Source organism: Bos javanicus, chromosome 17, assembly GCF_032452875.1.
Source record: "Bos javanicus breed banteng chromosome 17, ARS-OSU_banteng_1.0, whole genome shotgun sequence".
NCBI lineage: Eukaryota > Metazoa > Chordata > Mammalia > Artiodactyla > Bovidae > Bos > Bos javanicus.
In genome coordinates this window covers 8,141,739-8,165,858 of record NC_083884.1, presented here as the reverse complement: position 1 = coordinate 8,165,858, position 24,120 = coordinate 8,141,739, and the positions used below count along the sequence as shown (strand labels likewise).

Genomic DNA, 24,120 nt, shown 5'->3' with positions numbered 1-24,120 from the left:
GCCTCTGTGTGGTGCACAGGTGCTCTAATTGTCATGTACAGGCGGGCTTAGCTGCCCTGCGGCAGGGGATCAAACCCATGTGCCCTGCATTACGAGGTGGACTCTCAACCACTGGGCCACCAGGCAAGTCCTCCAGTGGGATTTTTAAGACTTGCTAACAAGGTTTAATAAGATTGCAGAGACATTAGATAAAATCATTCCCAACTACAATAGATACATCTTAGTATTTAGAGTAACCTCAGAATTTAGCACACACAGTTCCATGGTAAGTGCTCACGGATTATTCATTGATCCAAAAAGAGATGAAGAAAGTTACAGGAAATGCTGATTCCTGGTCAAGACTGACATTGAAATCACCAGTAAGATAAAGGGTAAAACCCCTTTCGTGACCTCCCACGCCTTCCTTTCTCCTCCAGCACACCTGAGGCTTGGCTGACAGCTGCGAGACCGCCTCTGGGTTTCTTCTGATCATCTGTAAAATAAGAACATTTGACTTTAGGTGACTCCTACAATGCTAAGATTGTAGTTCTTGTAAGTTGTCCAAAAACCTGTCTAGGAGGCTGGGGAATCCATTCTTCTTCCTCTCACTCAAGCTGATATAGACTCACTGAATCTTACATTAAATATTTGAAGCTAAACAAGTCTCTGCTACACCCATCAGCTGTTCGGATATAAAGCTAAATATCTGTAGCCCCTGCCTGTTCCCGGGGGTCGTACTTTGTGGGCATTCATTTCATCGCAGATTCCCCACAGTTGTGGTGTGTATTGACCTTGGGATGAAAACTTGCCTTTGAAATACTGCAGCTTAGGCGTGCTCCGTACTGTACAAAATACCCTCATTTTGATGTCACTGTAAGGCTCTAGTCAGCATCTGTCCACATTTGCATTATTTTCCTCTATTAAGTGACATTACACATGGAGAATTACAGATAATTATCATGTGTTAGTGCTAGGCTTTTTCCTTCCCCTTCATTTAAAATAGCTCATTAAGATCCATTAAGAGGGGATGTCTGACAGTGGAGGGCCGTTCTTCATGGGCAGCAGCTCTTTACTCCTATTTATCCTACTTCGATGCTTTTATGGCTTTGTGGGAAGTCTCTTTGCAGAGCGCTGGCAAAAGCAGGCAGTGCAGGCCAGGACAGCATCGGCAGGAGTTGATGCTCCCGTCACTCTCCCAGGACGCAGCTTTTGGCGCATGGCCTCCTCCCCGCCCCTCCCCCAGCTTGGTTTTACTTAACAGGGGCTTTGGCAAAGGTGAGCAGAATTTGCTATTCTGTCACAATCCCCCACCCCCCACCTTGTGGCAGATTCTGGGAACCATTCAGGCGTTTGGGTGGAGACACTAAAATAATTGAAAATGAAAAATACTGACATTGTGATGTTTAATCTCTGACTCCAGGGCGGCAGTGGTGTTTTTATTTGCTCCTCAAAAAACGTGGGGATTCAGAAGCAGCTCCCCCTCCCCCGCAAAATGCCCTCATTGCTTTCAGGGTAATACTCTTGTGAGGAAGACAACTCCACTCCATTCAGACGTGTTCACAGAAGGTCGGGCTCTCTAAGGGGCTGGACCAAAGGCAGGAGAGGAAGCAAGTTCAGTTCAGTCACTCAGTCGTGTCTGACTCTTTGCGACCCCATGAATCGCAGCATGCTAGGCCTCCCTGTCCATCACCAACTCCCGGAGTTCACTGAGACCCACATCCATCAAGTCAGCGATGCCATCCAGCCATCTCATCCTCTGTCGTCCCCTTCTCCTCCTGCCCCCAATCCCTCCCAGCATCAGAGTCTTTTCCAATGAGTCAGTTCTTCCCATGAGGTGGCCAAAGTACTGGAGTTTCAGCTTTAGCATCATTCCTTCCAAAGAACACCCAGGGCTGATCTCCTTCAGAATGGACTGGTTGGATCTCCTTGCAGTCCAAGGGACTCTCAAGAGTCTTCTCCAACACCACAGTTCAAAAGCATCAATTCTTCTGTGCTCAGCCTTCTTCACAGTCCAACTCTCACATCCATACATGACCACAGGAAAAACCATAGCCTTGACTAGATGAACCCTTGTTGGCAAAGTAATGTCTCTGCTTTAGAATATGCTATCTAGGCTGGTCATAACTTTCCTTCCAAGGAGTAAGCGTCTTTTAATTTTATGGCTACAGTCACCATCTGCAGTGATTTTAGAGCCCAAAGAAAGAAAGTCTGACACTGTTTCTACTGTTTCCCTGTCTATTTCCCATGAAGTGATGGGACCGGATGCCATGATCTTAGTTTTCTGAATGTTGAGCTTTAAGCCAACTTTTTCACTCTCTTCCTTCACTTTCTTCAAGAGGCTTTTGAGTTCCTCTTCACTTTCTGCCATAAGGGTGGTGTCATCTGCATATCTGAGGTTATTGATATTTCTCCCGGCAATCTTGATTCCAGCTTTGCTTCTTCCAGCCCAGCATTTCTCATGATGTACTCTGCATATAAGTTAAAGAAGCAGGGTGACAATATACAGCCGTGACGTACTCCTTTTCCTATTTGGAACCAGTCTGTTGTTCCATGTCCAGTTCTAACTGTTGCTTCCTGACCTGCATATAGGTTTCTCAAGAGGCAGGTCAGGTGGTCTGGTATTCCCAGCTCTTTCAGAATTTTCTACAGTTTCTTGTGATCCACACAGTCAAAGGCTTTGGTATAGTCAATAAGGCAGAAATAGATGTTTTTCTGGAACTCCCTTGCTTTTTCTATGATCCAGCGGATGTTGGCAATTTGGTCTCTGGTTCCTCTGCCTTTTCTAAAACCACCTTGACCATCTAGAAGTTCACGGTTCACGTATTGCTGAAGCCTGGCTTGGAGAATTTTGAGCATTACTTTACTAGCATGTGAGATGAGTGCAATTGTGTGGTAGTTTGAGCATTCTTTGCCATTGCCTTTCTTTGGGATTGGAATGAAAACTGACCTTTTCCAGTCCAGTGGCCGCTGCTGAGTTTTCCAAATTTGCTGGCATCAAATTGTGTTTTTTGCAAGGTGGGGATGTTGAGAAATAGGGTGGCGACCAAGTCGTTAAGGTTCTTTAAAACTAAAACTGAACGATGTTAGGACAACTGAGACTTACTTGTTCCTCAGTTAAAACTTACTGGTTTTGCTAGATAGTTACCTGAAATCATAGAGTGTGGAAACCGGAAGTGACCCCAGATATTTTAGTTCATCTTTATCTTATAGATGGAGACTCTGACAGAGATATGAAGTGAGTTGCTCAAGTCCCAGTGGCCAGTTGGGATCTCTGACCCTCTCAAGCGCTTCATCTCTAACCTTTGACCTTCCCCCACCCGCTATGGGTCTGCTTCCATGACCCCAACACAGGCACCCCTTGGAAAGCTGTGTTGCATAGGTCTTTTAGGAGGGGGAGTGCCTGGGTTTAGATGCTCTGAATAAAACTGGATTGTGAGATTGGGGAATGAACAGGGAGAGTGGAGGGTTGAGAAAAGGGATCCTGGGCTGGGGGAGAGGCTGGGTGAAGGGAGGGGGAAGGTAGAGGAGAACGCCTGTTGACAGTTCTTCCTGGGAGACTTTGGTGGAAGAGATTGTTCATCGTATCTAATGATGATTCTTTTCAGGTGAAATGGTTACACCGTGTGACCAGCAGTTCTGCCTGACACCCTAAGGCTTAGTGGAATGACAAAGTCTGCAGTAGGTTAGGGTTACTGGTTTCCTTTGGAAGCCAGCAGTGGAGCTGAGCGTGGTCGAGATCGGCACAGGTTGGAAACGGATGTTGTGGTCCTGGCCCAGCAAGCACGGGGTCCTGGACGTGGGATGATGTTCCCCGGTGGTCCTCTGACCACAGGTCATGAGCAGTGTGGCATGACTGGGACTTGAAAGTAGATCATGCACATGACCTCTCCTGGCCCCCGAGGACGCAGTGAGAAAGCAAGGCTGGCCTGCCGGATGCTTGGAACTTTGTCCTCAGGCCAGAAATTCATAAAGGAGGCTGCTAGGGCTACTGGGCGGGTCCCGGCGTTCCGCAGAACCTAGACCCTAGGGCTGAGAGGTTGGCCTTGATTTTTGTGACGATTTGGGGAATCTGGCTTTTCTAAACTCAGGGCCCCTCTCGTTGACAGTCATGCAGGGAGGAGACGTTTTTGCAGCCAGAAACGGGCCACCTCCACCTCCACGGCACCAGGCTGCCCACCTCAGTCAGGCATCTGGAGAGTCAGGCTGCCCTAGGCCTGTGTCTGGAGGGCACATGTCTCCTCAGGACTCTTGTTTATTTTCCTGTTACTCTCCTTGTTGTTCAGTTGCTGAGTTGTGTTCTGCTTGCTTAGTAGAATTTTCTGTCAAAGTCCAATCTGCCCCAGTTGAGAGGCCCACTTAAGCCTGAGGGGGAAGGCAGAGACAGCACCCCCTGGCATGGCAGTCACATAGGGTGAGACGCTCTGAGAAGGGTGAGCCCCCAGGCCCCTGGTCTGAGATGGACACAAGATGCTGACGTGGTGCAGCGCGGGAGCTCGGAAACTGGGCTGTCTTGGCTTAACCACTCACCAGCTGTGTGGCCTTGCACGTCACATCACCCTTACCTGTGAAAAATGGGATTTTCTGGGACGTGCTGCACAGGGTTGAGCTTAACTGATTAAATATAAAGAAAGCACTTAGGATAACTTTGTTACTCTGTTATGCTGTTGTTATTCTTTTATATTCTGTTGTCCCATTTGTATTACCAGAAACATTGGGGTGTCCAGGTTCAGTTTTCACATGAGAGAAGTTTCACTTAGGAAAAAAGAAATTGATATGCAATGAGGTAAGAAGAAGGAAAGAGAAAATGAGAGAGGTCAGACTTCTCTGCTGATATTATTGCCTTCTCAGCTTTCCTGTGACGACTTGAGCTCCCAGCTCTACCTTTTGTGTCTGTTTTCCTGCCCTCTCTTAAAATTTTTTGAATTTATTTATTTTGGGCTGCATTGTGACGCGTGGGCTTCTCTCTAGTTGTGGCACGCACACTTAATTGCCCCTAGGCCTGTGGGGTCTCAGTTCCCCGACCAGGGATCAAACCCACGTCCCTTGCATTGGAAGGTGGATTCTTAACCACTGGACCACCAGGGGAGTCCCTTCCTGCTCTCTCGACGTACTTCAACCCTATTAGTAATCTATAGATAATATTGTTAGTAACAAGCTATCCCCAGATTTAGCAGCTTAAAACAACAATAAAAAGTTATTCTCTCCCACAGTTCTTGGGGGTCAGGAATTCAGGGACGACTTAACTGGGATAAGGTCTTAGATGGGGTTGTAGCTGTGCACCAGGGCTGCAGTCGCCCAAAGCTTGGCTGGGAACAGAGGATCCCCTCCCAAGGTGACCTGCTCACTTGGAGGCAAGCTGCACCAGCTCTTGGCAGGAGGCCTCAGTTTCTCACTGGGTGGATTCCTTCATAGGTTGGCTTCAGTATTCTTAGAATGTTGCAGCTGTGTTTCCTGAGAGTGAGGGATCTGAAAGAGAGTGCTAGGTCCTGTCTGTGACCTAGCCTCGGATGTCAGGGACAGCGTCATTTCCATCAGAGCTTAGGAACTGGAGATGTCAGTCCAGCTGAGTGTGAGAAGGGACTGCACACGGGCATGATCATCAGAGCATGGGGACTGGCCTGGAGACTGGCTCCCACACCCCTTGTCTCTGCTTTCAGCTTGCCCAGAATTTCTCTCCTGGGCTGCCTCTGCTCCCCCAGTAGCTTTCTCCTCTCTCCCCATAAATCTCATTGGTCTGTTCTCCCTGCAGTCCTTCTATTCTGTAGACCCATCACCCCCTGCCCATTTTTTTCTCTCCCCACCACCACTGACATTTTCTTCTCTTAATCCCCGACTTCCGGATCCTCCATTTTCTCCTCGACTTCAGCCTGTGATCTCCTGTTTCCTCTGCCCAAGTTCCTCGGAGTCCCTTCGATCTAGCCGATAACCTTCCCTTCAGGAATATTTACTGTGTTTAAATCACAGCGTTTTCTTCAGGACAGATAGGCAGTAAAGAGTACTAAATGTGTCATCAGCTGCCAGATGGATGAAGAAAGCATTTCCCTGAAATTTAATTCATCATCCACGTCCCACTTTAAGACTTTCAAGGCTGTAGTAATTCAAGGCTTCAGAGTGAGGGGCACATCTGTGGACACTGGGGGCTGAAACGTCTCACATTTTGATGCTGACGCGTATGCCCAGGGGCTGTCTACTGTGAGCATTCTTGTTGGTTGAAAGAAGAAAGGGAAAAAAGGACGTTGGAACATTATCCAACATCTTGAGATTATAAACTGTCTGATGTGCTGATATTTTATCTGATGATGTCTCCTGGGTCTCCTGGCGGTGAAAGATTTTCCAGATTTGTGAAGTGTGATGAAAGGGCTGGTAGTATCTCATACTGATTGGCAGAGCTAAAGTGTAACTCTCTGACCTTCTGAACTCAAAACTTCTTTGCGAAGCTGTGAAATGTAAATCTACGGTAGCTTCTGACCTTGGAGAGGTTTTCGGCTTTTCCCTGGAGCTTAGGCTTTCTTTAGTATTTAAAAACTAATTAATGGTCTTAAATACAAAGAGACTGACACCCTTTATTACCTCAGAAATAAAGTGAGTGGTCACTTAATCTCCGCATGTAATGATTTTGTTGACAGAAAAGCAAAAGAGGGACTAAGCAGTTTTGAAGATTTTGGTGCCCTAAAGAAATCAATCGTCATGATGACTCGCAGATTCTGTTTGAGGACATTGATTTGTACATTGTAGTTGGTCAGCAGAAAACAGGCATTTGGTGCGTAAATGGCACAGTTGGGTGGAAGCCCACTTTTATGGGGGTGGAGAGTTTGCCAGGCAAATCGGTGTGTAAGGTAGGATCAATTGGATAAACTTTATTTGAGTATAAGCAGCATATGTGTTTATCTCAAACACCCTCTTATTCATAAAAGTGGGTCATTAGACATTCTTCTCGGTCATGTATCAGATAATTGGGTGCTGTTACTACTTAGAGGTCGTGGCATTGAGCTTCCCCGTGCCAGGGAAAAACAGGAGTGGCCTATGCTGTGGACACTGAAAGTGATACTCACCTCTCCCAGCAGCCAGGCACCCTGGACATGGGTGGAACATCACACTGGGAGTATGCGGACATGTTTCGCAGGTAGGCGTGGCCATACCACTTGTTGCTCAAAATCCGGTAAGCCCACACTGCTTGAAAGTTTCCCTCAATAGGGATGTGATGAGATTCTTTGCTGGTTTTGGCAAACCATGTCATCAGCTGAGGTGGCAGCAATACTCAGAGGAGCAGAAGGCCAAAGTCGGCAGTTGCCACACAAGCCCTTTTGTTACCAGGTCCAAGTTCACACTGCTCACCACAGGATGGGCCAGTAAATTGAGAGAGGAGTTGTTGAGGCAAAGAGTAGTGACTTTATTCATAAAGCAGGAAGACTGAGAAGATGGTGGACTAGTGTCCCAAAGAGCCTTCTCACCCAGGTTAGGATTCAGGCTGCTTTTATACTAAAAGGGGAGGGGGCGTGGTTGGTTATTGCAAACCTCTTGGTGCCTGAATCCTTTGTTCTTGCAGCTGCTGGTGTAGGTCAGGTCACAGTGTTCCTTTAAACCTTCAAGACAACTGTTATTCTCTGTTCTGCAACTTTTTATCTCTATATGAATGGAGAAATGTTACACCTTTAAAGATCAGAGCCTTGATGCTGGGCTGTCCTGTATATTTCAAGCTATAGGCAACATTCTTTTAGTGATTAACTTGTAGCAAAAGCAATAGAATACAAAGGTCAAAGTGAAAGAAACAGCCAATATGGAGTCAGGCTTGCTCTTCCCTATTACACCTTCATGGACTTGAGCTGGCCCCTGTCCCAAACCATGTACATGCGCAGACAGTGGGGTTCTGTGTACTGCTGGTCTCCAGCATTAACTGTCACAGGTCTCAGGTTCCACTGATTATACTAAGTGTGACCAAGGCTAAGGTATGGCTGTAGCTCAGAATATTTTGTATGTTAGGAATCCCTAGGTGCTGATTCAGATTAATTGTTCTCATATCTCATTACTAATACTGAAGTATTTCAGAGTACATTATTACAAATCCAGTATGAAAGTGATAAAGCCTCTCTTTTTATTTTTTTAAATAATTGTGTCTATTTATTTTTGACTGTGCTGGGTCCTCGTTGCCGCGTGGACGTTTCTCGAGTTGCATTGCAGCGAGGGGGAGCTGCAGTCTAGTTGCAGTGCTTGGGCTTCTCGTTGCAGAGAACGGGCTCCCGGGTGCAAGGGCTCAGCAGTTGTGGTTCCTGGGCTCTCGAGCACAGGCTCAGTAGTTGTGCTGCACCGCCTTAGTTGCTCTGAGGTACATGGGACCCCACCAGACCAGGCATCGAACCCATGTCTCCTGCACTGGCACGCAGATTCTTTGCCAGTGAGCCACCAGGGAAGCCCCAAGCTTCTGTTTTTAAATGGATGCCTGCTTTACACTAATTTTCCTTCTGATTAATGGAACTGATGTTTCTGATAGTTTTTAAAAACACCACAAAAATGATAATGGAAGCAAATCTATTTATCAGTACAAGTAATAATGTAGCATCCTGATTTTTTTAAAAAAAAATCTTCCAATGCATTTCAGAGGTCATCATTTTAAAGAAAATTTTTTCTGAAGACCTCTTTATATGAGGAAAGGCTGTGTATTTATTTATCGACTTAGATATTATTTGACTAAATTATAGGAAGGTGATTATAGTTATGTAACCTGAAAGCATGTTCTAAATATACCGCAATGAATATTTTGATCAGTGAATTGTATTGGGTGCAAGACTTCATGAGGAATTCGAGGTTGCAATGTGAGACTAGCCAAAGAGCTCCTGGGCTTAGCAGCCAGACCTGAGTTTAGATCCTGAATTTACATTTGCTGTGCCATTTGGGCAAGTTATATATAACCTCTCTGAGCTTTGGTTTCTTCACAGATCAATGGAGATGAAATAATACCTAATTCATAAGATATAAAAGTATTCATTTTAAGACTTAGCTCAGAGTAGGCACTCAATAAATTGCAATGAGTTTCTTTCCTTTACTTACAAAGAGAAAATTCTCCTTGGGCTATGGATGACTCACAGTGGTTAGGTTACTGGATGAGTGACAGAGAGAAGTTCAGGTAGCTGAACGATCAGTTATAATTACCGCAAGAAATTTCCTCCATGGAGGTTCTCAACCGTAGCTACACATTAGATCTTCTGTGGAGCTTAAAAATATCTTGAGGCCTGGGCCCTACATGCAAGGATTCTTTAATCTGTGGTGCAACCTGGCAACAGAATTTTTCAGATCTTCCCTGGGAATTCTAATACACAGCCAAGGACAGAGAACTGCTGCTTGCGTTTAAAAGTGTAAGAATTATGTTGGAGGGAAAGCTTTCCTAAGAAAGTTCTTGTGGACTAGGGATTTATTTGCCTGTGGCCAAATTTGGCCCATTGCCTGTTTTTCTCAATAAAGTTTTATTGGAACACAGCCATGCTCATTCATTTCTATTTGGTCTCTGGCTGCTTTCACACTACAACAGCAGAGTTACGTAGTTGTGACAAAGACCACGTGACCCACAAAGGCTAAAATATTACTCTCTGACTCTTTACAGATGTTTTCTGACCCCTGCAGCAGGCCACTTAAAATCACAGTGCCATTTTCCAAGATGCATTCAAGAAAGTCAACTCTCTACACAAGTGTACCTGCTAGATTCTGTTCACATGCTTCTTTTTATGAAAACCACAATGAAGTAGGGACCAGCATTAATAGAACTATTTTTGCCTCTTTTTTTCCCCTGAGAATTGCATGTTTATGAACAAAAGTTCACAATTTTAATATAGCATTTAACATTTCTCTTTAAATTTCATAGAAATAGTAATAATCCACTTGTCAAAGATATTTACTGTAGGACACTGACTTCTTTGCTAAAAATGTGGAAAGCTGGCATGTCATCAGATGTGCTCAGTTTGCCAGCAATGCTCTTTTAAATGGTGCTAGCAGTTGAGGGCACTTTATAGATTTTTTTTTGCTCTGTTTTCAAGTCTTTTTTTTAAAGTTCTTAGCAGAAGTGGATTCTGGTGCAGTTTCCTTCCTTCCTTACTCATAAAACTGGGGCTGCTGCCGCCAGAGAGAAGGCCAGTGGAGGTGGAGGGTGCAGAGAATGCACTCGCAGGGTCTTCGGTGTTTTCCATCACTTCCCTTCTTCACCCTCTATGACCTCATCAGGAGACAAGTCCCCTCTTCTCCCCACCTCTAACATCAAATATATATATATTTATTTATTTATTGGCTGTGCTGGGTCTTTTCTCCTGTGCACAGGCCTTCTATAATTGGAGCGAGCAGGGGCTGCTCTCTAATTGTGGTGGGCAGGCTTCGCATTGTGGTGGCTTCTCTTGCAGATCGCTGGCTCAATAGCTGTGGTGCACAGGCTTAGTTGCCCCAAGGCATGTGGGATCTTCCTGGACCAGGGTTTGAACCAGTGTCGCCTGAACTCACAGAGAGATTCTTAATCACTGGACCACCAGAGAAGTGTATTGCATCTTTTTGAACCAGTTAATAATTATGGAAAATATCTTGAAAGAGTCCAGATGCTCCCTACCATCCCCACCATCCGTTCACACTTTACTGAAGAGCGTCTCGTTCACACGCAGCACCCAGGCAGCGTCTTCATGCTGTCTCAGCATCCTGGCTGCTGATGGAAGCATGAAGCACATTAGCATTTTAAGAGATTTTAATAAAAACATTTAGTTGGACAATAGAAACAGGACAGGTTTAATCAGGAATGCTGTATTTTATTCTCTCCTTGCTTCAATAAGAGAATGGTTCTCTTGCCAGGGACTGGAAAATCCATACATTCTGCCGGTAAACGGAGGGGATTTTGTAGTCCTTGCTTTTGCCCTTCTGTTTTCCTTCCTCTTTGTCTGCATGTCTCTCGGGGCACCCGGAGTGCCTTATATGTAACAATGGGCACTTCATGTTTGCCAGGGATCTGTCCAGAGATCTTGGTGAATACCCAGCTTTTCTTGGCTTCTCGAGCACCAGGCTGGGAGGTCAAACTTAGAGGGTAGAGGTGTGATTTAGGTGTGCCAAATGCAGACTTGTGATTGTAGCGAAACAGCTCCCGTGCACGGGTTACAAACCATAAGAAAGAACCGCATTCTGGAACAGTGAGGTTTCCAGGAAGGGTTTTGAATGTACACATATGCCTCTTCATTAGACTGTAAAATTCCAGGCTCTAAAGACCGTAGCCCTAATCTTTGCATCCATTAAAAATCCGGCACTGGTTGTTACTAATGGAGGGAAGGAAAACTGTCCCTGCATCTAATCATGTTCTGTCTGTTGAGCTGTGTTATAATGTAATGATTCCCTCATTTTTTGTATGCATTTTCATTTTCCTCATGAAAGCTTTTTTTTTTTCCCCAAGTAAAGGAACATGTTTGGACAGGTAATCAGATATGTCACTTCTGTTAGCTCTCTTATTTTTTAAATGCTGGAGGTTTAGCACTTTGAAAAAATGTATCATTCTGTTGTAGAGTTTAGAACAGTGCTCTTCCTGCCATCAGCCTTTGCTGAGAGAGTGCATTTCCTGGCGGTTTAGTGAGACCTTTGTCAGATACACCTGGAAACAGCCCTTTGCGTTGCCCTGCGGCCTCACGCTGTCCCCGAGCCGCCTCTCAGGCCCGCGTCAGCCTAGTTCTCGTTTTGGTCGCTACGCTGTCAGCTTCCACCCCCGGCTCTGTATCCGGGTATCTTTTCTGCCCCTTGCCACCTCTGAATCCCAACACCAACCAAGTTTGTAAGCGCTGGGAATCAGGATCGGTGTGAATGAGAATTTAATCAAAAGAAACACTGAGAATGTGACTGAGGTTGACGGGAATTCAGTCAGTACTCCAGCGAGTCACCCGTCCGTGTGAACATGTACAAGGAAGTAAAGATGCCTGCATTTTTTGCCTCTTTCTCGGACTTCTCTCTTAGAGAGCCCTTGAGTCACACAGAGCACATCAGTTTGTGATGAACTAACTTAACTCACATAGCTCAGGGAAGAGACCTGTGAGAAGAGGGTCACCACTTCCAGGAGAGCTAAGCAGGCAGGCCTAGAGGAGAGCAGGGCAAAGGCAGGCAGCGGCGGAGGTGGGGTCTGCACCCCGCACACTCCCCAGGCTCTGAGTGCTAGGAAGGGAGGTGCTTCCTGCCCAGTGCCCAAGGCCAGACCCAGCCTGCTGTGCCCGGAGGGTGTGGGGCGGCCCCGTCCTGGGTTGTGAAGTATAGACAGGCAGGTCAGCCAGGCCACTGTTCACTGCTGCTCCCCCGGGCATCGACAGTCCACCCCACCGTCCCTGTAACCTAGAGGTGAGCTGAGATCAAAAAGCATCTTTCTGTTTACCTTTTGAGATATGAAACTTCCCCCCAAATGACGTTCTTCTTACCTTTATTCTACTAAGAACCTGTTGTTCGGTTGCTCAGTCATGTCCAACTCTTTGCTATCTCTTGGACTGCAGCACGCCAGGTTTCCCCATCCTTCACCATCTCCTGGAGCTTGCTCAAACTCATGTCCATTGAGTCGCTGATGCCATCGAACCATCTCGTCCTCTGTTTTCAGTCTCTCCTCTTGCCTTCAGTCTTTCCCAGCATCAGGGTCTTTTCCAACGAGCCAGTTCTTGGCATCAGGTGGCAAAAGTATTGGATCTTTAGCTTCAGCGTCAGTCGTTCCGTGAATACTCAGGGTGGCCTGGCTCTAGGTGAGTGATCACACCATCATGGTTGTCTGGGTCATTAAGGTCTTTTTTGTATAGTTCTTCTGTGTATTCTTGCCACCTCTTCTTGATATCTTCTGCTTCTGTTAGGTCCATACTGTTTCTGTCCTTTATTGTGCCCATCTTTGCGTGAAATGTTCCCTTAGTATCTCTAATTTTCTTGGAGAGATCTCTAGTTTTTCCCATTTTATTGTTTTCCTCTATTTCTTTGCATTGATCACATAGGAAGGCTTTCTTATCTCTCCTTGCTACTCTTTGGAACTCTGCATTCAGGTGGGTATATCTTTCCTTTTCTCCTTTGCCTTTCACTTCTCTTCTTTTCTCAGCTATTTGTAAGGTCTCCTCAGACAATCATTTTGCTTTTTTGCATTTCTTTTTCTTGGGGATGGTCTTGATCACTGCCTCCTGTACAGTGTTACAAACCTCTGTCCATAGTTCTTCAGGCACTCTATCAGATCTAATCCCTTGAATTTATTCATTTCTGCTGTATAATAGTTAAGGATTTGATTTAGGTCATACCTGAATGATCTAGTGGTTTTTCCTACTTTTTTCAATTTATGTCTGAATTTTGCAATAAGGAGTTCTTGATCTGAGCCATAGTCAGCTCCCAGTCTTGTTTTTGCTGACTGTATAGAACTTCTGCATCTTCAGATGCAAAGAATATAATCAATCTGATTTCAGTATTGACGATCTGGTGATGTCCATTGTAGAGTCTTCTCTTGTGTTGTTGGAAGAGGTGTTTGCTATGACCAGTGCGTTCTCTTAGCAAAACTTTGTTGGCCTTTGCCTTGCTTCATTTTGTACTCCAAGGCCAAACTTGCCTGTTACTCTAGGTATCTCTAGACTTCCTACTTTTACATTCCAGTCCCCTGTGATGAAAAGAACATCTTTTTTTTGATGTTAGTTCTAGAAGGTCTTATAGGTCATCATAGAACCATTCAGCTTCACCTTCTTTGACATTAGTGGTTGGGCTTAGACTTGGATTACTGTGATACTGAATGATTTGCCTTGGAAACAAACAGACCATTCTGTCGTTTTTGAGATTGCACTCAAGTACTGCATTTCGGACTCTTTTTTGTTGACTATGAGGGCCACTCCATTTCTTCTAAGGGATTCTTGCCCACAGTAGAAGATGTAATGGTCATCTGAATTAAATTTGCCTGTTCCGGTCCATTTTAGTTCACTGATTTCTGAAATGTTGTTGTTCACGCTTGCCATCTCCTGTCTGACCACTTCCCATTTACCATGGACGACATTCCAGGTTCCAATGCAATATTGTTCTTTACAGCATTGGACTTCACTTTCACCACCAGACACACCCACAAGCAGGCGTTGTTTCTGCTTTGGCTCAGCCTCTTCATCCTTCTTGGAGCTTTTCTCTGCTCTTCTCCAGGAGCATACTGGGCACCTACCAACCTGAGGAGTTCATCTTTCAGTGTCACATCTTTTTTGCATTGTCATACTGTTCATTAAGGATCCAGTTGATATGAATTTAATTTGGATTTCTTATTTCCTTGAGTGACAGTTTTCAATCTAGCAAGTGTTGGATTAGAAGAGAGAAGTGACTTGGAGTGAATTATATAGAAACATCTCTTGTAGCCATTGTACACTCAACAATTCAAAAGCCTTTCTCATACACTCATTTCAAGGCCCTATGTTAGGCGTTTAGAGGAAAAATACTGATAACTAATGTTGAGTTAGTGCTACACGTCGTTGACTGTGCTAAATGATTTATATTGCTCCTGTTGTTACTTAGTCACTCCGTCATGTCTCACTCTTTGCGACCCCATGGACTGTCGCCCACCAGGCTCCTCTGTCCGTGGGATTCTCCAGGCAAGAATACTGGAGTGGGTTCCCATGCCCTCCTCCAGGGGATATTCCCAACCCAGGGATCAAACCCAAGTTTCTTATGTCTCCCACATTGTCAGGTGGGCTGAAGACCTGAGGGTTGTTCTGTTGGTTCCAAAGACCCAGTGAGGTTCTGGGATCCTAGGGTCGGAATGAGAAGTCTCCTCTGGTAGAGCTGCTCTGGCAGTAATCGTGGCGGGGGGAGACTGGCAGTGACTGAGGCGGCCTCTGGTGGCGTTGTCAGAAGCTGAGGACCACCGGACTGGAGTGGCTGCCGTATCCACGAATGCTGCAGGGAATGTGGTGGTTTTCCTTCCAGCTTCCCTTCATGCCGCCTTCTGGGGCTTGGTTTTTAAATTCTAACTTTTAAACATTCTAGCAGGAATTCCTGCTGAATTTGGAATTGCCTTCAGTTTTAGCAGGGGAAAAAAAACAGGAAACAAGCAAAAAGGCTAAATTTTGAAAAACTTTGTCCGTCAATGACATGTGTTATGAGGAAAGAGTGAGTGAGTTCTGAGGAGCCAGCTGTTCAGCCACCTGCAGTTCTCGTCAGGTGAAGGTGGCCAGAAAGGGACACACACACAGCCCCACGTTTCTGCAGGACCACTCACCTGTCGGAGTGCAGGACACGCACTTAGGAGAGGCGCGCTTATTCCTCGGGGCAGCACTAATTTGGTGCATCTCAGCGCTGGTTTTCAGTGGCCTTGGGTTTCCTAACAAGACACACCACTCCTGGTTTTACCATCCACACAGGTATGCTTATGTGAAATCTGAGGAAATAGCTCAGTTTTTATATGCCTGTCATTGCTGAGGCTTGTATTTTATCTCCAAAGAACTTCTGGATGATCCTGTTTGAAGGAATGTTATAAGTATTGGGTTTTCCTGGATTGAACGAAACTCAGACTCTGTGAGGTTTCCCACTTTACCCAAGTGGATTTCAGGTCTCCAGATCGCAGGCCGTGGGTGGGTGGGTCCCTGCCCTGGACCTGTGCTGGCTGTGTTTTTGTTTAGCAAGTGTGAATTGAGCAGTGTGTTCCCCCAGCCCTGTGGTGCACACAGGGAATGCAGGGGTGAAGAAGGCACAAGCGTGTAAACTATCAGCAGCAAAAAATACCGGAATTACTTCTTAGTGTTTGGTAAGACCTTTGACCATGTAAACTCCTAAAAGGAATACTATTTTTTTTTTTAAGAAAAGAAAGAAACTTAAGAAAGAGAAAAGATTGAGTTGGGAGGTGTAATAGCCCTTGGAAATTATGAAAAAAAAATTCCATAAGCCTACAGAATAATAAATAATACATAAAATAAAATAATAGTAAATAATGATGCATATTTTATCATTTGATGCATTTGAACTGTGGTGTTGGAGAAGACTCTTGAGAGTCTCTTGGTCTGCAAGGAGATCAAACCAGTCAATTTTAAAGGAAAAGGAAATCAGTCCTGAATATTCATTAGAAGAACTGATGTTGAAGCTGAAGTTCCAATACTTTGGCCGCCTGATGCAAAGAGCCGATGCATTAGAAAAGCATCCCCTGATGCTGGGGAAGATTGAAGGCAGGAAAAGAAGGGGACGACAGAGGATGAGATGGTTGAATGGCATCACCTACTCGATGGACATGAGTTTGAGCAAGCTCCAGGAGATGGTGAAGGAAAGGGAAGCCTGGCATGCTGCAGTTCATGAGGTTGCAAAGAGTTGGACATGACTGAGCGACTGAACAACAACGATGACAAGCGTGTGTGTCATAGGCAGAGCCAGTTTACCTACGTGTGCTCAGTTGCTTCAGTTTTGTCTGAGTCTTGTGACCCCATAGACTGTAGACTGTCAGGCTCCTCTTCATGAGATTCTTCAGGCAACAATACTGGAATGGGTTGTCATTTCCGACTCCAGGGGATTTCCCCTGCCCTTGTCTGCCAGCATTTCTTGCATTGCAGATGTAATCTTTACCTACTGAGCATCTGGGAAACCCTTTTCAGTTTCAGTTCAGTTCAGTCACTCAGTCCTGTCTGACTCTTTGCGACCTCATGGACTGCAGCATGCCAGGCTTCCTTGTCCATCACGAACTCCCTGAGCTTACTCAAACTCATGTCCATTGAGTCAATGATGCCATGCAACCATCTCATCCTCTGTCGTCTCCTTCTCCTCCTGCCTTCAATCTTTCCCAGCATCAGGGTCTTTTCAAATAAGTCAGCTCTTCGCATCAAGTGGCCAAAGGATTGGAGTTTCAGCTTCAGCATCTGTCCTTCCAGTGAATATTTGGGATTGATCTCCCTGCAATCGAAGGGACTCTCAAGAGTCTTCTCCAACACCACAATTCAAAAGCATCAATTCATCTGCACTCAGCTTTCATTATAGTCCGACTCTTACATCCATACATGACCACTGGAAAAACCATAGCCTTTGTTGGCAAAGTAATGTCTCTGCTTTTTAATATGCTGTCTAGGTTGGTCATAACTTTCCTTCCAGGGAGTAAGCATCTTTTAATTTCATGGCTGCAGTCACCATCTGCAGTGATTTTGGAGCCCCCCAAAATAAAGTCTGTCACTGTTTCCACTGTTTCCCCGTCTATTTCCCATGAAGTGATGGGACCAGATGCCCTGATCTTAATTTTCTGAATGTTGAGCTTTAAGCCAACTTTTTCACTCTCTTCTTTCACTTTCATTAAGAGGCTCTTTAGTTCTTCTTTACTTTCTGCCATAAAGGTGGTGTCATCTGCATATCTGAGGTTATTGATATTTCTCCCGGCAGTCCTGATTCCAGCTTGTGCTTCATCCAGTCCAGCATTTCTCATGATGTACTCTGCATATAGGTTAAAGAAGCAGGATGACAATATACAGCCCTGACATACTCCTTTCCCAATTTGGAACGAGTCTGTTGTTCTGTTTCCAGTTCTGTTGCTTCTTGACCTGCATACAGATGTCTCAGGAGGCAGACAGGTCAAGGGGTCTGATATTCCCATCTCTTAAAGAATTTTCCTCAGTTTGTTGTGATCCACACAGTCAAAGGCTTTGGCATAGTCAATAAAGCAAATGTAGATGTTTTTCTGGAACTCTCTTGCTTTTTTGATGATCCAGTGGGTGTTGGCAATTTAATCTCTGGTTCTTCTGCCTTTTCAGTTTACCAAAAAATTTAGAGATATTTGTGTTAGACTGGGACTTCAGCTTTTTGTTAGGTGGGAACCTATCATTTAGTTTTATCTTTTATTTCCCTGTTTCCTAGTTAAAAAAAAAATCCTGATGATGCTGCAGAGGAATTCCTACTGTCTTAGGATGGTAAAGGAGTTGGTTGGGCCAGGGCTGCTGTCTGGGTATTGAACCCTCTGGAGGGTGTTGTGCTGTGGGTGACTACCTTGTTCATCGATGATGCCATGAAAGTCTCCTTTTCTTTAGGTCATTGAGATCAAAAGTAACACAGTATCGAAGAGGAGCACGGTGTCAGTTTTCATGATACCAATTGAAAGTCCTGTGTCTAAGGGATTGTATCAGTGGGACTGTGTATAGGAAGAAGGGTGAGATGAGAAGCAAGGGGATGCTACCTCTATTTCTATATGATTCTATGCAGAAACTTACCCACAGAGTCGATAGGCTGAATAAATAACGAGCACTGTCCTTTTGCAGCAGGTTTCTGCACATGGCCGATCTTCTTCCAATGTCAACGGAGGGCCTGAAATTGATCGTTGCATGAGTCCTGAAGGTAGTTCTCCATGTTTGCTTTTTTGTAGAGGAAACCATCCACGTGAGCTTGGTGGACCCCACACCCACGTGTGCTGTGTGGTGGTCTCTCTAAACAGCCAAGAGATCATGACCCCAGTTAACCTTCTCAGCCTTAGTTGTCAGGGGTCACATCTGTGTTAATTAAGCAATCCCAATTTCAAATTTTAGTTCTGGGTTTCCATTATTTTTCCTTAGTGGAAATCTGCTGGGAAAGATTGAGGGCAGGAGGAGAAGGGGACAACAGAGGATGAGATGGCTGGATGGCATCATCGACTCGATGGACATGAGTTTGGGTGAACTCCGGGAGTTGGTGATGGACAGGGAGGCCTGGCATGCTGCGGTTCATGGGGTTGCAAATAGTTGGACACGACTGAGTGACTGAACTGAACTGAATCTGCCTACAATTCCTAAATGTAGATTTTCGTTTTTCTTAGATAATGTAAGTAGGCTTTTTTCTTTGATGTCTGCTGTGTACAGTCCACTTGGGGATGCATTGTAAAAAGTGGTCAGTCTTAACCACTTCCTCTTCCTGCCCCTCCCCCCACCTTCTTATTGAGATAACTTGGAGCCAGAAATTGGCATTAACTTAACTTAATTCATGACTGGCCAGAATTTTCTTTACTAGAAAATCTTGAGAAAAAAAAATGTCTAAGATTAAATCCCCACCATCACCCACTTCCCCTTTCCCCAGAATTGACAAAAAATTTACAGTTTTAGTTAGACTTCCCTATTACCCAAAGTTGACCACTTATTTTCAGCTGATGTTTCAGGAATTTGTTCAGTTCAGTCACTCAGTCGTGTCCGACTCTTTGCGACCCCATGGACTGCAGTATGCCAGGCTTCCCTGTCCATCATGAACTCCTGAAGTTTGCTCAAACTCATATCCGTTGAGTGGGTGATGCCATCCAACCATCTCATCCTCTGTCGTCCCCTTCTCCTCCTGCCTTCAGTCATTCCTAGCATCAGGGTCTTTTCCGATGAGTCAGATCTTTTCATCAGGTGGCCAAAGTATTGGAGTTTCAGGTTCAGCATCAGTCCTTCCAATGAGAATATTCAGGACTGATTTCCTTTAGGATGGACTGGTTGGATCTCCTTGCAGTCCAAGGGACTCTCAAGAGTCTTCTTGATTTTGTTGGTTTCTGATTCCAGCCAACAAGATTAAAAGGAAATAAGAAAATATGCTCAGAGGATTTTTAGTTTTACTATAGATATAGAAGTGCATTTAGATTTGTTATTTTACAAATATGTAAACATCAAGGTGAAATGTGACGTGTTCATTAGTATGTGCGTTTATCCTTTTTTGCAGGTGTGGATGGACACAAGTGCTCTGAGTCGTCGACTCTTCTTGAGAAATACAAAATTGGGAAAGTTATTGGAGACGGCAATTTTGCAGTCGTCAAAGAGTGCATGGACAGGTGAGGGAAGATAATCGCTGTTCACTGATGCGTACATTTCTGCTTTGGAATTTATTCTTACCCGAATGAACAGAAGGCCTTCTCAGAGACTCCACCCTAGGGATGAGTGGTTTTGCGTGCTCACAGGCAGCTTGACTATAGCCCTCCAGGCTCCTCTGTCCCTGGGATCTCCAGGCAAGAATACTGGAGTGGGTTGCCATGCCCTTCTCTAGGGGATCTTCCTGACCCAGTAATCAAACCTGCATCTCCCTCATTGCAGGCAGATTTTTTACTGTCTGAGCCCTTCCCCATAACATAAACCAAATATTGCCTAGGATTTCAATTGAGCCTTTAGAAGTCATATTTTAGATGCCTGTTGCTTGGGCAACAGTCTGTGTACCAGAGCTAAGTAAAGGAGCTTGGAAGACAAGGAGCTGCTTTCTATATCATATAATGAACAGTAAACCTCCACCAAAGATGTAGCAAAACAGAAAAACTGCAGTTACCAGAGCTTTCTGGAAAACTCACCTCCTGCCCACCCCGTACAACAAAAATTACCACTTAGAACAGCTAGAAAAACGGCCTGTAAGTGCAAAGACTCTAATCTGAATCTTTTCCAGTTTTAATATTGTTTACCATTTGAGAAATCAAGACCTTAAAATAAGGCTGGAAAAGCAGAAATATTATTTTAATATGTGCAAAAGTTGGCTGTTTCTGATCTTGAATAAAGTCAGAACTCATGTATTCTGAACTACTGATAATATGAAATTAAATATTAAATGAGGGGGTGGCTCAGACGGTAAAGCGTCTGTCTACAATGCAGGAGACCTGGGTTTGATCCCTGGGTTGGGAAGATCCCCTGGAGAAGGAAATGGCAGCCCACTCCAGGACTAATGCCTGGAAAATCCCATGGTCAGAGGAGCCTGATAAGCTACAGTCCATGGGGTCGCAAAGAGTCGGACATGACTGAGCGACTTCACTTTCACTGCAGGGATTAAATGAATTAATACAACTATAGCATGAGAACAAAGCCTGCCACAGGTGTGCTGTAGTAGATTTTATTTTTTTTTAATGAATCGTATTTTTTCCCATTTCTGTCTGGCTCATGGATGAGACCTGATTCATCTCTTAAAGTAGAAAGCAGGTTTATACTCTGTACGCATATGTGTGAACACGACCGAGTGACTAACACACTATATATACATGCATACATGCGTGCTGAGTTGCTTCAGTTGTGTCCAATTCTTTGCAGCCCTGTGGACTGTAGCCCGCCAGGCTCCTCTGTCCCTGGATTCTCCAAGCAGGGATACTGGAGCGGGTTGCCACCTAGGCATTGAACCCACATCTCTTAAGTCTCCTGCATTGGAAGATGGGTTCTTTACTGCTATATATACCATATACTAATTTAGATAAAAGTTATTCTTCCAAGGTAGGTCATCAGTGTGTACTATGGCCCCCTACCAAATGTAGCTTGTATTGGGAGAACTAATGCATTCCAAGAATACCAGTGTTTTTTCTTGAACTGTTCTCTTGAATTCTGAAAGATGTATTTTTGGCATGTTCAGCTTAAATGACGTTAAAGGTGATTAAAGGTTAAATAACATCACCCAGATTCTTGTGTCCAAGGAAATGATGTCTCCAGTACCAGCCTGGGGTGTTTAGAGGTGGGGGTGGAATGGCACCAGATCGTCACTGGAGTTTTGACTGAGAAATGGATAGTGAAAGTCTAAGGACTTTTCAGCTTTGAATTGTGGCCTGATGAACTAATAGATTCATGTAAAGATGTTGATAAAAGAAAATTTTCTGTTACTTTGATTCATTTTTCTAAATTTTATTCTGTCTCCTAAGAGAACTATTTTTGAGATTTAAGTGTGGAAAAATATCTTTTGTCCAGCTCTGATGCAACAGAATTTAACTATTTTAAATATGTGAGTTACTTAGTAATATTGTAATGATTGATATTTATAAAAGGAGATTGATAGTGTGGCTTTGTGGGTTTTTAAAAAATCTTTTTGGGGGTATTTTTCTCCCAGACCCCAGTCACTCAGCATCCTCTCTGGGGTATAGAGGAGGAAGCCAGTCTTTCTTCCCAGAGTCTGCTGTAGAGGAAATCAGGAAGGATGGTGTCTTTGATGTATGTCTTTAAATGGCCTTCCTCTGTTTATTCATAGGTCAACCGGAAAGGAGTTTGCCCTGAAGATTATAGACAAAGCCAAATGTTGTGGAAAGGTACAGTATATGTAACTATTTTGTGAAAGAAACTGAAAACACTTACAGCTGTTTACTGTGGTGAAGGAATTTAAGTGGCAATTTGATAAGCTAAAAACAGGAATTAACTGCTGGTAGTACTCAGGGAAACCATATCAAGCTTTTTTTTCCTGCCATTTTTCTGAAACCTTAATCCTAAAACAGTAACTTGATTTAATCTTTGTCCTAACCATCAAAAAATGTAAGTTCTCTTCTCTGGGAGATGGCTATTTCAGAACCTAGTAACACAAAATTGTGTCAAGAACAGTGAGGGGTCTGAGACTTGACCCTACTTTCAGACTAACAAATTAGCCTTCTAGCTTGATTGATGTGGCAGAAGACACAACATTCCTGGATCAGAGACAAGAAAGCACTTACGGCATAGCAGGTAGCGTGAGCTCCGTGCTGGCATTGGTTCCTCTTAACTCCCAAGGCCCATAGCGGGTTTGTGTCACAGTGGAGGATCCCAAAGCTTAGGAACCCCCCAGTCTTAGGATGGAGCCACCAGTATCCTCGCTAAGCTCTGCCTCAGAGGAGGACATGTTACCGTGGTCAGGAAGCAGATGTGGCCTCCCAGCCAGGGCAGACACCATCTTTGTGTTCCAAGCATGTTTGCTGTACAGACATCCTTGGAAAGATAGTAATAACCAGAGCTGATGCAGGATGTGCACACACATGGATTGTCTCTCCAAGTGGATGAACTTTTTTATCTGTCCCCCTCTCAAGATCCAGTTGGGGGAAAAAAAAAAGATGGGATGCTGCTAGATTACTGGTATTTTAACTATGTTTGAAAAGATAAATATTCTCTAGTAATGATGACAAAGACCTTCTTAGGTTCCTTTCTGGTAGCTAACCAGCAGGTGAGAGAGCATGCTCTGGTACTCACAGCCCGCTCGGAGCTCCTGGCACTGGAAATGTGGCTAGTCTGAACTGAAATGTCTGCTAAGTGTAAGCACAGAACAGATTGTGAAGACTTAATCCTCAAAGAAGAATGTAAGATACTTAATGTCTTTTGTATTTGATCACATGTTGAAATAGTAGTATCTTGAATATTTGGGGTTAAATAAGTCATAAATTTTACTTGCTTTTTATATTTTTTTAGCATGGCTACTAGAAAATTTAGATTTACATGTGTGGATCACGTTGCTGCTGAAGAACACCACTCTAGACAGATTGTATTAAGTTTAATCCTGTGTCTTCTTGCTGTGTGACCTTGGAAAATTAGCCCCTCTGTGCCTCTGTTTCTTCCTAATAACTAATAAAATGCAGTTATTAATAATATTTAAGATATAAGTTATTGTGAATTAATTAAGGCATGTAAGATTTGTAGAAAAGTACCGGTATATAGCAAAAGTTTAACACATGTTAGCTGTTAATATTATTAATAGGCCAGAGGGATTCAGAACTTATTACTAGGAGGACTTGATGTGACAGTAGTGGTCTTATATTTATGGAACTCGTAAAACTATTCTTCATCAGACATTTACAAAATTGTGGATTTTTAACAGAAAACCTAAAATAATTTCAGTAAAATTTCTCAGAGCCCCAGAATGTAAATCCAATAGGCACATTTGTCATACACTTTTTTTTCTTTTTACTACACTGTGACAGCTAATGTAGCAGAGTCTGTGCAAAATGCTCTCTTTTCTTTGAATAAGGTTTTTCTAAATTTAATTTTCTTTAAATAATTCTGTGTGTTTTTACCTATCGTGCCGACAATCTGATTACATTTTCAACTGCTGAGACTTTTCTCCATATGGAAGTGGGTGTTACTCTTAGTATCTGATATTGTGTGATTTAAGCAGAATGTGTCATAATTTGGGGAGCCAGGTTCTAAACAATTGAATTAAAGTATTTCTTCATTAAAAGTTTAAAAATAATTATGATGGAAAGAATACTGTTTACCTGATTAAACTTTAAGCAGCTTTCTCAGTTCAGTTCAGTCACTAAGTCATGTCCAACTCTTTGCGACCCCATGAATCGCAGCACGCCAGGCCTCCCTGTCCATCACCAACTCCCGAACTTCACTCAGATTCACGCCCATCGAGTCAGCGATGCCATCCAGCCATCTCATCCTCTGTCGTCCCCTTCTCCTCCTGCCCCCAATCCCTCCAGCATCAGAGTCTTTGCCAATGAGTCAACTCTTCCCATGAGGTGGCCAAAGTACTGGAGTTTCAGCTTTAGCATCATTCCTTCCAAAGAACACC

General features: G+C 44.1%; 1 protein-coding gene across 7 annotated transcripts in view; it reads left to right on the top strand.

Moving 5' to 3' along the window:
• Nucleotides 1–24,120, top strand: part of DCLK2 (doublecortin like kinase 2) — a 189,806-nt gene that overhangs the window by 132,762 nt on the left and 32,924 nt on the right. For 4 of the 7 annotated variants that reach the window (XR_009730241.1, XM_061384024.1, XM_061384022.1 and 1 more), the window contains 3 exons: nt 18,177–18,252; nt 19,579–19,687; nt 21,838–21,895. Coding sequence is in view for 6 of the 7 variants with exons in the window: in XM_061384024.1 (XP_061240008.1) it covers nt 18,177–18,252; nt 19,579–19,687; nt 21,838–21,895 (243 nt within the window). In the remaining variant the exon portion in view is untranslated. The remainder of the gene's footprint in view (nt 1–18,176; nt 18,253–19,578; nt 19,688–21,837; nt 21,896–24,120) is intronic. The other 3 variants (XM_061384025.1, XM_061384023.1, XM_061384027.1) reach the window with 1 other exon arrangement.